The sequence below is a fragment of the Microtus pennsylvanicus genome, chromosome 7 (genome assembly GCF_037038515.1).
Source record: "Microtus pennsylvanicus isolate mMicPen1 chromosome 7, mMicPen1.hap1, whole genome shotgun sequence".
Lineage (NCBI taxonomy): Eukaryota > Metazoa > Chordata > Mammalia > Rodentia > Cricetidae > Microtus > Microtus pennsylvanicus.
Genome location: NC_134585.1, coordinates 105,845,845 through 105,859,972, shown reverse-complemented (window position 1 = coordinate 105,859,972; position 14,128 = coordinate 105,845,845). Strand labels below are relative to the sequence as shown.

Here is a 14,128-nt window from a genome sequence, read left to right as displayed (position 1 = left end):
GCATCCCTGGAAACAGGATCCTCATCTCAGAGGCTGGCTGCCAGGGTGCTGATGAGGGCTAAACCTCTCATTCCTCTCCAGTGAGCTTTTGTACCATAACCCCAGTAGTGGAAGCTGAGACTTTGGTCGTAGGACGATAATAACAACTAGACATCCTTCCGGAAGAGCGCCGGCTGGCTAGCAAACCGTGGACCACCTGTGGTCAGTGTGTACAGCCTCAGTGAAGAATCGTTGTTACGCCTGAAAGAGGCAGGGAGAAAGCAAAGAATATGTAACAGAGACCATGCACGAGAGGCTAGCAGAGACTAAAATACTTACTGTTTGGCCTTTGCAAAAAGTGTTTGCCAACTCACACTTTATAGCAAAACTAATAGAGTAGATATGGATAATTTTTATGGCTACAGCTAGGGTTTCTCAATAGTTTATAATACCTAAGTAAAATATACCTTTAACTTGAACCTCTTTGTGATATGCATGGGAATAGATGTGTGCACGTGTGTGCACAAGAGCAGGCGTGTGTGTGTGTGTGCCTGCCTGTGGAGGCCAGAGGTCAACCCTGGGTGTCATTGATCAGGAGGCACTGTGTACCTTGTGCTGAGACTGTGTCTCTCACTGGCCTGAGTTTACCATTATAGGCTTGGCTGGCTAGCCAGCAAGCCCCAGAGAGCTGTCTGTCTTCCCTCCCCAGGGGCCACAGGCATCCACTCCCGTGCCAGACTCTTATGTGGGGTTTGCGAGTGTCAGACTCAAGTCCACATGCTTGTGCCCTCAGTGCTTTGTAGATTGCCCTACTTCTGAGCCTCTACCCACATCCCTCATTTCAACTAATACTGTCACCTTCTCCACCCTCCATCTCCCCAGCCTGTGCTCCATTGAAGACAATGGAATTGTCCCCTATGCCGCCACTTTTTCACCTTCCTTGCCAATTAATTTTATTATGACATCAAAAAGATTATCTGACAAAGAGCTAAATGGCCTGTAGCTAGACAGGAGACAATAGGTAGAACCTTCCTGGGGGGGGGGAGGAACTCAGGGCTAGAAACTAGGCACCAGCAAGACACTGAGGAGTCAGACAGACAGATGGAGAAGAGGTCAAAAGCCACGTGGCCGAATGTAGATTAATAGAAACAGGTTAATTTAAGTTCTAAGAGCTAGTTGGAAACAAGCCTAAGCTTTCATAATTAATAATAAAAAATTATCTGGTCTACATTTTTAAAATGTTTATATCTATCTATCTATCTATCTATCTATCTATCTATCTATCTATCTATCCATCCATCCATCTATCCACCCACCCACCCACCCACCACCCACTCATCTATCTATCTATCTATCTATCTATCTATCTATCTATCTATCCATCCATCCATCCTCTATCTTTCTATCTACCCATCCACTATCTATCTATCTATCTATCTATCTATCTATCTATCTATCTATCTATCTATCTATCTATCTATCTATCTATCTATCTATCTGCAAAGCCCTCGTTCAGACTCTCTTTGAAATAACTGGCCCTTCCTGGCTCTTATTTTAGCTTCTCAGTGGAAGTAACACACGAGGGAGAATCTATCAATGAACTGGACATTCTCTTGAGAGAGAGAATTTGCTAGTGCTTCATGAAATCAGTACTTTTGAATTGTCCCGTGTTAAATGTGAGTTAAATTGTGTTGCATTCTTTGGTCTCTAGGTTCTGAAAACCCGGCTAGCGGTAGCCAAAACCGGACAATACTCTGGAATACATGGATGTGCTAAGAAGATTTTGAAACAGGAAGGCTTTGGGGCTTTCTACAAAGGCTATGTTCCCAACTTACTGGGCATCATTCCTTATGCAGGCATCGATCTCGCTGTGTATGAGGTGAGTGAGGGCACAGCATGCTTCGGGCTGCAGGGTAGGTAGTCTGCAAGGTGGCTGGCCAGTGGCCAGCAGAACTGTTTGTGACTGGACTCCCATCTTTCCAGCACCCCGATTGTGAGATCACAAATGTGTTGAGCCTCTTTTTGTTGTATTAGATTTCCTTGCATATTTACTTTTGTTAATGAAGAGTCTGTGCTCAAATGCAGCTTAGAAGATGGCCCGAGGGATGGGGAGGCACAGAGAAAAATAAGCAGAAATTTATTAGAATTACTACCACCTGGCATTGACGAAGCCAGCGGAGTGATGTGGATCCCACAGCTTTGTCCCTTGTCATTTAACAGCCCCTAGGGCTGGAGGTAGGGGCTGGGGAAGGCAGCTCAGTCTATAAAGTGAAGCTTGCCTGTAGAGACTTGAGCTCAAGACAACTCAGACAGCTCAGGCAATATATGAATACGAACCACCTGCCATTCAGGTCAACAAATTTGGTCATCCCTGCCACATGGGTCACTTAATACCTTAGGAATCTGAGAAACATGTACTGAACACACACCATATTCAAGCCATTGCATTAGATGCTGGGTTGAAAGAAGGACTTGGGACTTTTAAGAACTCAAGAGTTTGGTGAGGCAGACACAGTGCTAGAGAAGGAGCTGAGAGTTCTACGTTTGATACACAGGCATAGGAGGAGACTAAAGAGCTTCTGAGATCTCCGAGCCCATCACCAACAGTGAAACACTTCTTCCAGCTCAAGGCCACACCTTCCAATAGTGCCACTACCTGGGGGCCAAGCATTCTAACACACAAGTCTATGGGGGCCATCCCTATTCAAACCACCCCAGGGGCATTCTCATTCAAACCAGCACAACTAGGTACGTAGGGCTTTTATGTATTAGCATGTATATTCTGCTTAAAATATTTTACTTTTAGAGTTGACTATATGAAACAGACCTGAAGACGATAATGTTGAGCGAGCGATGCCTGAGTATCTCCTTTGTTGATTGTTTTCTTTGTTTTGGGGGCAGCTTTTGAAGACTTATTGGCTGGATAACTTTGCCAAAGACTCTGTCAACCCTGGTGTGGTGGTACTGCTAAGCTGTGGGGCTCTGTCCAGCACCTGCGGGCAGCTGGCCAGTTACCCCCTGGCTTTGGTGAGGACTCGCATGCAGGCACAAGGTGAGTCTGGGGTCCAGAATGGCTTTGATGACATTTCATGTCACTCACATGCTCAGATCTCTCCCTCCCTCCCTCCCTCCCTCCCTCCCTTCTTCCTTCCCTCTTTCTCTCTCTCTCCCTCCCTCCCTTCCTCCCCCTCTCCCTCTGTGTGTCTGTTATTGCTCCTTCTTTACAGAAATAATCCATATTTTAAGAGCATAAACTTTGACATCTAGCAGATTTGGGCTCAGGTCTTTGTCCCACCTCTCTCTCTCTCTCTCTCTCTCTCTCTCTCTCTCTCTCTCTCTTTCTCTCTCTCTTAGTAATAGTATGTGTAAAGGATTTGGCGGTGAGCCTTCTCTCTATGGCACTCTCTCCGCTGGCTCCTCGGCTGCACTAGCCTGACTCTTCTGTCACTCAGTGACTACTGTCTTCTTGCTGTTTGCTGGTATTTATTGCTACCTACTCTTTGAAAGCATGCAATACTCTTTGTCTTTCTTTTCTGTTCTTCTTTTTCCCTGGTCACCTTCATTGACTGTACTTTTTCTTAGGAGTACTGGGCAGCCATGGTCCCATTCCTAACCACTCCTTCAACCAGACAGTCAGTCACTTGTCAACATGTTGTTTGGCATCACTGGGACCAGGCACACTGTCAGATGGGTGCTTGGGTTAGAGACTGCAACAAGTCAGGTGTGAATCAGGTCACTGTAGAGTGGAAAAGACATGGATCCAACCAGAAGACAGCCCTTTAAAACACCTCATGGCATGGGGTCTAGCCTAAGTCCAGACGAAGCCCAGGAATGCAGTGGGAGCTAGCTGGGAACAGGCCCCACAGAGCGGTGTATTTGAGGGGCTGAGGGAGCAATCATGGCTGCAGAAAGGAATGCAAAATAGCAAACTAAGTGTGCACAGTCTCTCATTATGACCATTTTGGGAGCTTGATACTAACATCATCCACATTTGGCAAATGACTAGCAGGCAAAACCAGTTAAGGAATGTCTGTAAAGGTTACACATGTGACAGGCAGTGGAGCTGGAGTTCAGAGCCACTCAGGGGTTTACCCTGCTGTGCGGTGAGCCTTCCTTCCTCTTAGCTCCAGTCCTGACCAGCACAGCTGCCAAGATCTGCCATTTTCCATCAAGGCCCACTCATTTCTTATCTCTTCAGACATTTTTGTAACTCTTCAGAGTTTCCAGTGTCAATTCCCAAGTTCTCGGCGGGAATTCCGAGGTCTTTAGCAATCGTATCTTGCCTCCGTGTTAGCTTCATCTCTGTTCCCTACCCCCACTATGCAGCTGTGTGACTTTCCCTGTGGAGGCTGAAGTGAGTTGACATCTGTCTGTTCCCCTACATAGGGCAAGGACAGACCAAAGAAACGGGTCCACCCATGGCTAGCGTTATGTGTCAGTGAGTTTGCTGGGGTTCTGACGGTGTGTGGGTGATGGCTACACACAGGGGCTTGAGTGGCTCAAAGACAGCTGCGCCACCAACACACCACCCCACCCCTGCAACCAATGCCCCACCCCACCCCTGCAACCTGTGCATGTGATCACCCACAGAAGCCGAATCTCTGGAGCTCCCTGGATAACCAGCAAGAAACCTGTGCTGGAACCTCTTGTCCGCAGTAGTTATAACTGCTCATATAACCTTGGGAAGTGGGGAGGACTTCTGGGAATTCTAGTTTCAGAAGCTGACTGAGCTGGGCAGGTCTTGTTTACTTCCTGAGTCTTGGGGGTTGTCTAGGTTCCAAATGGGATGCTTCAGTTTGAAGGAAACAGCTGCTCAACAATGTGGGCATCTCCAGCCCCTTAGTACCCTATAGGAAATCATCACATCTAAAAACCACCATGGTCCTCCCCCCATGCCCGTCCCTGTCTTTGCCCTTTGTTGTACCAGCAATACAGAGCTGGCTCCTCTCCCTCTTCCTCCTCCACCCCCTCCTCTTTCTCCTCCTCTTTTCTTCATCTCTCCCCTCATGAGATAATTACAAGGCCCAGGTCCCTATACCCTTTCTAAACTTCTCCAACTCCCCCCTCCCCTATTATCTAAAATGTAAGCATTCTAGCCAGTGCTTGGGGAGAGTGCTGGGATAGAAGGATGTGGCTTTAATTAAAAGTGTCGGGCTCGAGCTCCAGCCACAGCTTTTTGGTTTTGCTACCAGCTAGCTAACTAGGGTTTCAGGACAGGGCTCACTATCATTCCAACTTTCTAATTCCTCAGTTATGAAATGTACATTTTTATCCTGAAGGGTTAGCATGGCAAGTAATTAATCTAGTACCTAGCACAGCAGTTCCTAAAGAGCTGTGCCCTCACTGGTGGGTGCTGCATCAGGAAGGTTGTTTTCGAAATTGATTTTTATCGGTCCATTGTATTCGAGACACCATTCTGAATCCCCAGTCGTCTTTTGTGATAACAATGAGGCATGCTTGAATATTGGATTAGCCTGGTTCCCGCTTTTTATTTATCTTTTTTTTGTTGGTTTGTCTGTCTGTCTGCTAGCCATGGTGGAAGGGGCCCCGCAGCTGAGCGTGGTTGGCCTTTTTCAGCGAATCATCTCCAAAGAAGGAGTGCCAGGACTCTACAGAGGCATCACCCCAAACTTCATGAAGGTGCTCCCTGCTGTTGGCATCAGCTATGTGGTGTATGAAAATATGAAGCAGACACTAGGAGTAGCTCAGAAGTGACATGGCCAAGTCTTCTTTCCCGTGTTGACCAGAGCTGTGAGTGCTCTCCGCTGACTTCCAGGGCGGCAGCAAGTCCATTGCGAAAGAAGCTGTTGTTCCCCCAGCCAAAGGGAAAAGAATCTGCAGCCACTTCAAGCATTTGGGCTCGGTTTTGTATCCTCAGTAATGCTCAAAATCATAGGTTCAAGAAGTGTTGCAAAAGCCACAAAATTGTACTTTATGTTTGCTGATAAAAGACCTGTGCCTTGCACCCTAAATCTGAAAATGTACTTGCTTAAGATGAAATCATTTGGTGTAGTAGAATTATAAATCACCAATCTTTGTTCTAATTGGTTCAGGTTTATTTCAGTTTGTTTATGCTCATTTTTTTTAAACAAAGTGATCAGAAAGCCTTGGGACTTAAATTGTTATATACATTTTGGAAGTCTTTATAGATGTAAAATTCCCCTATAGGAACATTAGTAGAAAAAATCACCATATTTAAAATCAATCTTGCACAGTTTATATCCTCATTTGTAAGCAGAATAAGAATGAATTATAGTAGCCAAATTTGTGTATAGAGGGGCAGTGAGATAGTATTTATTACAGTATACACTCTTTCTGTTCTACTTGCATTGCTATTTGGTCCCCAGTTTTAGAAATTGATTGTCATCTGTTGTTAAATTACTGATTCAAGTTATTTGGTAGACCCTGTGTGTTCCCCCATTGCTTTCTAAAGCATCAGTGAACAAAACTGTTGACTTGTACCATTTTCCAGAGAGTGTCTTGGTTTTGTTCATTTTTTAGAAACTCTTTGAATCAAGTTCTCTAAATCAAGAAGGCTCCCTGGGACCTTCATAGAAATCTGAAATTGTTCTTTTCATGACTCAAGTGTTGATTTCAGGTAAATGACACCTTCGTCCCACTCTTATTGAAGTCTGTGGAACCTGTGCTTCCCAGAAGGGGTGGGGCGAAGCTAAGACACCAGCATGTTCCGACAGTACTATATGTCCATCTTCTGTACGTGAATGAGAGGCACAGTCTGTAAGCATACGCGCCCATCCGCCTTTTCACTTGCCTCAAGGTTCAGGATGAGGCCAGGAAGTTTATAATATCACAGCACTCACAACTTCCACTAAAGCTGATTTTGTAGTCAATTCTCTCTTAGGATTTGTTTTATTAGAGCTTAGAAAAATGTTATTTCTTATATAAGAAGATATTTTTAGCTATGCGGTGGTGGCACACACCAGATGTGGGTGGATCTCTGAGTTCAAGGCCAGACTGGTTTATAGAGAGAGTGAGTTCCAGGACAGCCATGGCTACCCAGAGAAACCCTGTCTCAAAAAATCACATATTCTTACATTTTAAGCTTTAGTCCATAGACTCACTTGGTTTCTGATCATTTCTGTTATAATTGCTTTCTAAAAAAATCCAGTGAAATGGGAATTTTTGACTTTAGCCTACCTCTTGTATTTTTTGAACCAAAGAGAAAAGATGGATTTGTGTTTATGAAACTTACTCTACAGTGCAGTTTGGTTTGTATTGCTGACGCCTGCTGTAGTATCAGCATTTTTATACTATGTGAGGAGAGGAGGACGCTCTCCTTTATCTTCAGGGATGTTGTACTTTTGAATAATACATAGAAGGACAATATTATGGTACAGGAGTCATTCCTTTTTAACTCATAACAATTATGAAATGAATAATTCTGTTAATGTCTTTGGAATTTCAAGCTGATGAAAACGATGAAAATATTCACAGCTCGTTATGAAATTAAAGTGCCCCCCACTGAACATGTGCAAAGTGTCACTGATTTATCTGTGCATCTTGTATCTTTTGGGAGAAAGGCCTCTCCCTGAAGACAGCTTATTTCTGACTTCGCTACATAGTTACTGCTCATTTGTATTAAAGGTATCTGTCTGTTTGTAAAATGGCTTGTTTCCTAATAGTCCTAGTTTCTTCTCTATCGCTGGGACAAAACACTTGGAATCAAAGCAACAAAGGGAGGAAAGGGTTATTTCTCCTTACAGGAGAGAAGTCAGGGTAGGACATCTGGAACCATCCTGGGCTGTTCCTTCCTACAACCGATGGTGAAGACAATCGCTCACAGACACACCCACGGACACGCCCACAGACCAGTCTGATGTGAGCAATCCCTCAATCGAGACTCCCATCTGGTAGACAGTTGACAGAACTAAGGACACTCATTTTGGGAAGAATTTATGAATAATACATTTTTTTATTGTCATACCGTTGACAGTGGTTCAAACAATGCTTTTCACACCTGGCTCTCTAGTCTTTCTAAGCTTCTGCCTTCCCTGCGCAGCTGTGGTAGCTCACATTTGGGCACAGGCCATGCTTCACATGGTACTCAGTCTACATTATGAGTGAGGGTCATGGCCCAAGGGGTTTCCAGGACCAAGAAGACTCCAAGGTTGCAGGGTTAGCATGGTGCATCTTGGTGGGGAGTGTTTTTAATCTTCAAACTGTGTGAAACCGGCAAGTCTGAGAATAAGTAATTAAGAAATTTTCTAATGGAAATTAGATATAAGTATAGAATCTGACTCATAAAAATGAAACGAGCCTAGAGATGGATGGGCACAAGGCTTGCTAATGTTGAGTGGAGCATACAGGCAAGGGCAGTGGCCACAGGAAGGGTATGAAGGAGGTCAGGCCAATGTACAGGGCTGTGGGAAGTGAGCCCATTGGAGGGTGGTCATGGAAGACACAGACAGGGCTTCAGGAGGGCTCTTGGCTGTTCGGTTCTCCTTTCCTGCTTCCTAGTTCTGCAGTAGCAGCGGTTCCTTGGTGATATTCCTTAAACAAGATCCAGATGTCTTTACTCTGGGGTTTTGTCTTTGGAAACCGAGGGTGAAGGCCTGTTTCAGACAAACATTTCTGTTGCAGGTAGGATAGACCCCCTGCCCCTGCCCTGCTGCCAGCCCATTCCCTGGGTAGCCTCTCCATCCCCAGGAAGAAGGTCATTTTTAAAAGAGAGTTAATTTAGAGACATCTAAAATCTACATCCCCATGGGTCACAGAGACTTTCCCATTTAGAATGCTCATGGTGCCATACAGCTGTCCCCACCAACTGCTTTGTATCCCCCCTCACTTTGGTTTTTCTTCACACAAACTTTACTGTTACGGAATGTCAGTTTAAGATGTGTTACATTCTTTTACGCTGTGGAACATTTGTTTAATGATGCAAAGATGTGTTGCATTCTTTTATGTTGTATTTGTTTAACTCTGTAAAGCTGTGCTACTTTGCCTGTCTAAAATACCTGATTGGTCTAATAAAGAACTGAACAGCCAATAGCTAGGCAGGAGAGAGAAATAGGCAGGGCTTCCAGGCAGAGGGAATAAATAGGAGGAGAAATCTAGGCTCAAAATAAAGGAAGAAAAGGGGGAGGAGTGAGAAAAGGAGGAGAGGAGGATGCTGGGGGCCGGCTACCCAGCCACACAACCAGCCAAGGAGTAAGAAGGGAAGAAACATATATAGAATAAAGAAAGGCAAAAAGGGCAGAGGCAAAATACAGTTAAAGAGAAACAGGATAATTAAAGTTAGAAAAGCTGGTTAGAAACAAGCCAAGCCAAGGCCAGATATTCATAAATAAGAATAAATCTCCAGCCGGGCGGTGGTGGTGCATGCCTTTAATCCCAGCACTTGGGAGGCAGAGGCAGGCGGATCTCTGGGAGTTCGAGGCCAGCCTGGTCTACAAGAGCTAGTTCCGGGACAGGCACCAAAGCTACAGAGAAACCCTGTCTCGAAAAACAAAACAAAACAAAACAAAAAAGAGAGAATAAATCTCCATGTGTTTATTTGGGAGCTGGGTGGCAGGCCCCCCAAAAAGTAAGAAAACCAACTATGGTTTGCAATATTGGAAACAACCTTTTTATTTGCTTATTCTCCATTTGTTATTGTCCTGCTTTGAATTGACTTCCACAAAGACAACAATAATGAGCAAGTGGTTTGTGTAGCTAGGGTGGAATCATTCAGAGATTTTTTTTTATTGCTTTATAAATGATACCATTCAAAATTTCTGCTTCCTCCCCTCCTCCCATTTCCCTCCCACTCCCCTACTTATCCTCCTCCCTCCCCCTGCAGTCCTAAGAAGGGCAGGGTACTCTGCCCTGTGGGAAGTCCAAGGCCCTCCCCCATCCATCCAGGCCTAGGAAGGTGTGCATCCAAACAGACTAGGATCCCAAAAAGCCAGTACATGCAGTAGAGACAAATCTCAGTGCCATTATCTTTGGCTTCTCGTTCAGGGACTTTGATGCATTCTGAAGTACCCTTCAAACCAAGCCTGTCCTAGACTTTGGGCACTCCCTCGACATCCATGTCTTCCAATGAGTTTCTACTAATCTCATTACATAGTCTTTACAAAGCAGGCACAGCCATGGCTCGGGGCAGATGAGTTTGAATCCTACCAACTGTAAATGTCCCCTGAAGACATGCAGCTCCCAGCCCATCTGTCATCTTGAAGCAGGTGCCCACATGAATGCCCATGTGTGACATTGTCATGCAAGCGATTGATATCTATCAGAAAACCCCCATCACAGAACGACCAGGCAGTGATGTGGGACTCTTGGCCCCTCTGAGTCAATGACCATATCAGTCAATGCCATGAGGCCGTTAGTACCAGTCTTCATGGATCTGATCCCAGCCACTGTGCATGCTTGGAATGGGCTTAGTTGGGAAGACGTAGGACTGAAACCTGGCAATCTGTCTCCTTTCCAACCACTGGGCTCACCCTTTCCCTCTGTGACATTGAAAGAACTCTGCCCACTTCTCTAGGACCCCTGGAGTCTACTCTACAGGCAACGTGGGTGTTCCCAAAGACAGAAAAGCCTTTCTGTAGTAATATGGGGCGGCGGCGGGGCTGGGTCCCCAAAACCCCAGCCGCCTGGCTCGGCTAGCCTATGCCCCGAAATAATTACACAGATACTGTATTCTTTTAAACACTGCTTTGGCCCATTTCTAATCATCTGTGTAGCGCCCCTAGGTGCGCTTACCGGGAAGATTCTAGCCTAAGTCCATCCTGGGTCGGAGCTTCATAGCGTGCGTCTTCCCTGGAGCAGGTAGCATGGCGTCTCTCTGAAGGCGTCTGCTCCGGAGAGGAGAGCTGTCGAGTCTGACCTCACTTCCTCTTCCTCCCGGCATTCTGTTCTGTTTACTCCTCCCACCTATCTCCTAACCAATGAGAGCCAAGCAGCTTCTTTTATTTTAACCAATGACCTTCCTCCATCATTTCCCCTTTTTCGGTTTAAACAAAAAAAGGCTTTAACTTTAACATAGCAAAATTACATATAACAAAAGTTATCAAGTAAAAGTTACATCAGAAACATTTATACATATAACAAAATTGACCTTAAATCTCTATCAATGCAAATTATTCATACCTATATCATTTCCCCCTTTAAATGTAAAAGAACATTTATAAACAATATTTGGGAACATGGGCGCAGTTTTTTCTCTCCAAACTGCTTCCTGCTGAATGGGGGCGTCGTTAATTAGGTCTTTCATGGTATAACCTGTGTGCTAGTTTCATCTCAGTTGGCAGTTGAGCGAAGCAATTTTCTGAAGATGTTCACAGCAACCCTTCAGGAGGACGTGGTCCATCATACCAAATCGGGATAAATGCAATCCACAAGGTCTGATCCTCTGTGAAAACAAAAGCAGAATCTCTTTTCCAAAGTATCATATCCTTAGATCCAAATTCTGAAATCGTAATACCCTTATATCCGTTCGGTTTAGCTTGGCAGCCCATATAATGAAATGTCTCTCTGTACTTAGCTCCTTCACAGTCAAAAATTTTAAAGAAAACACAATGTACATAATCCAGACTCTCTGTGAATTTTTCATTTTTACGCGGCTTATTTTTCTTTATTTCTTTTAATCTCTTAACTATCTGTACTCTGTCTCTTTAAAGACTTTACCTTTTTTTTTTAACCATTAACTTTATTCTCTATATTCCTTTTCTTCTCTCTCTCTCTCTCTCAAGCCTACGTACATTCATCCAACAGTGTGACTCATTTAGTGGTCTGAATCTGCCCTATTGTGAATCTGCAATTTTTTACTATCCAGGAGCACTTTTGATTTGCGCCTTTAAATCATTAGGCACTTAAGAATCTAAGCTGAGGCATTCCTAAGTTAACTTTTTGCTTTTTGAGCGTATATCTGAAAACCAGGCTGTCTTTGAACTCTCAGAGATCCGCCTGTCTCTGCCTTCCAGGCATTGGGATTAAAGGTGTTTGCTACTACACCTTGAACTCACAGAGATCTGTTCGTCTCTGCCTTCTAGGCACTGGGATTAAAGGCGTGTGCTACCACACCTTGAAGTCACAGAGGTCTATCTCCCTCTGCCTCCCAAGTGTTGGGATTAAAGGTGTGTACTAGGACACACAACAACTCTCTTCCTTTTTTTTTTTAAGAACTTCAACTTTTAGCTTGCATATATTTTTAACACACAGTAAACCATTTAGAAATTTTCTTTGTCTCTGAATCTCTCTTTACTGTATATCTCTCTGTTTTTTGACCACATGAGTCTTTAGTTTACCAAGCAATCTCACTCAGTAGGACTAAAGGCGTGGCTTTGACGGCTAGATGTAGCCCATTCCTTAGCTTTTCAGCCTCATGGCTGAGGTACTGGCTGCAAGGTCCCTGCCAGCCAGCAAGCTACAACAGACAACACTCAAGTCCTCTCTCAGTAGCCAGACCTCCTGCCTCAAACAGTCAGAGTTTGCCCTGGCAGGATGGCCCAGAAAGCCGGCATTTTTAAATGGCACAGCTTTTTTCCTGCTACGGCTGAAAACCGAAAAGCATGTGTTCAGCTTTTCATCAACACTGTTTAAGTGTTTTGTGGCAGGACCTCTTAATGAGCCGCAGGGTTTTGCAGCTAAAGCTGAGTCAGGAAGCCTCTTGGGGCTACCAGGTAGGAGCGGCACTCAGCACTTTAATTCTGAGACTGAGCGTGCAGCACAGAAATTCTTTTCATCCAAGTTACATCCAAATCTGACACGCAGAGCACTGCGCAGTCTGAAAACACGTCCCTGTATGGCGGCAGGAATCCGCCATGCTCTTCCGCCTGCCTAAGCCTGATTCTGCCTTCTGCCCAGGAGCAGGCGGGGAGCTCTGAGTCATCGTCACGGTCTCAGAGCACTCTCCTTCCGATCCCAAGCGGGAACACAAACATAAAGCCAGAGTTTGCACTGGCGGCACAGCCCCAGGAAGCCACGCTTTGAAATGACACAGCGTTTTTTCTGCTGCTGTTGCCGAATCAGGAAATCTCTCTACAGCACGCCACCAACAAACAGCAAAAATCTGTGTTAAACTCTCTCTCCCTTATTTTTAAGCCTTCTCAAGTTTTTTGTGGACTCAGTTAGCCACACATCTGGGCGTCATTTGTAGTAATATGGAGCGGCGGCTGGGCTACGTTCCCAACACCCCAGCTGCCTGCCCGGCTAGCTTTTGCCCCGAAATAATTACACAGATACTGTATTCTTTTAAACACTGCTTTGGCCCATTTCTAATCATCTGTGTAGCGCCCCTAGGTGCGCTTACCGGGAAGATTCTAGCCTAAGTCCATCCTGGGTCGGAGCTTCATAGCGTGCGTCTTCCCTGGAGCAGGTAGCATGGCGTCTCTCTGAAGGCGTCTGCTCCGGAGAGGAGAGCTGACGAGTCTGACCTCACTTCCTCTTCCTCCCGGCATTCTGTTCTGTTTACTCCTCCCACCTATCTCCTAACTAATGAGAGCCAAGCAGCTTCTTTTATTTTAACCAATGACCTTCCTCCATCACCTTTCACTGAAAATGACTTCTGTTTCCACATTTAAGCATCACAGGGAAGGCAATGCTAGCTCATGGCTGGAGATGAGATGAAGGGAAAGTAGAGAGGCTGAATCCCCAGCTATCTCTAGCTTGGTACTCTGTGCCTCGGGGTGAAGTTTCTGGTGACAGGTGGCGTGAAGCTCCGTACCCAGAAGAGGAGGTTACTTTCATTTGTTTACCATAAACAACAGATTTTATCCTCGGAACGTCCAGCTCCCCAAGTGTCACTGATGTGTGGCAGTGTGGTTTCACAGCAGACAGCCTTCGATAGACAGTATCCAGGTAGAAGAAGCCAAGAAGCCAAGAGAGGGAAATGGCACCCCTGCCCACAACCCATCTATTAGAGCCACAGCTAGAAAGTAAACAGAGTTGTGAATGGGAGGGTCTGAGCTACGCTATCGAATATACATGGTGCCTGTACCTCTTTAATAGCAATTAGCTAGTGTAACCCGGAAGAAATGTGACAAATGACGGAAGAGAAGAAAGCAGGGGGAGAGTCAGCCTGGGCTCTAGCTCTGATCGTATCAGTTTCACACGACTCCATCCGTTATTTCCAAAAGACTGCGAATGAGTTGTTACATGGATGTAACGAGTTAGAAGATGCTCTTTGCACCGGCGCTTACGTCGT

General features: G+C 45.2%; 1 protein-coding gene across 1 annotated transcript in view; it reads left to right on the top strand.

The window, feature by feature from the left end:
- The window catches only part of Slc25a24 (solute carrier family 25 member 24), a 39,034-nt gene extending 31,430 nt beyond the window's left edge, over window positions 1-7,604 (top strand). Inside the window, exons 8-10 of the mRNA XM_075981574.1 lie at window positions 1,691-1,858; window positions 2,881-3,031; window positions 5,510-7,604. Coding sequence (XP_075837689.1) covers window positions 1,691-1,858; window positions 2,881-3,031; window positions 5,510-5,694 — 504 coding nt within the window. The 3' untranslated portion in view covers window positions 5,695-7,604. The remainder of the gene's footprint in view (window positions 1-1,690; window positions 1,859-2,880; window positions 3,032-5,509) is intronic.
- The last annotated feature ends 6,524 nt before the right edge of the window (window positions 7,605-14,128 follow it).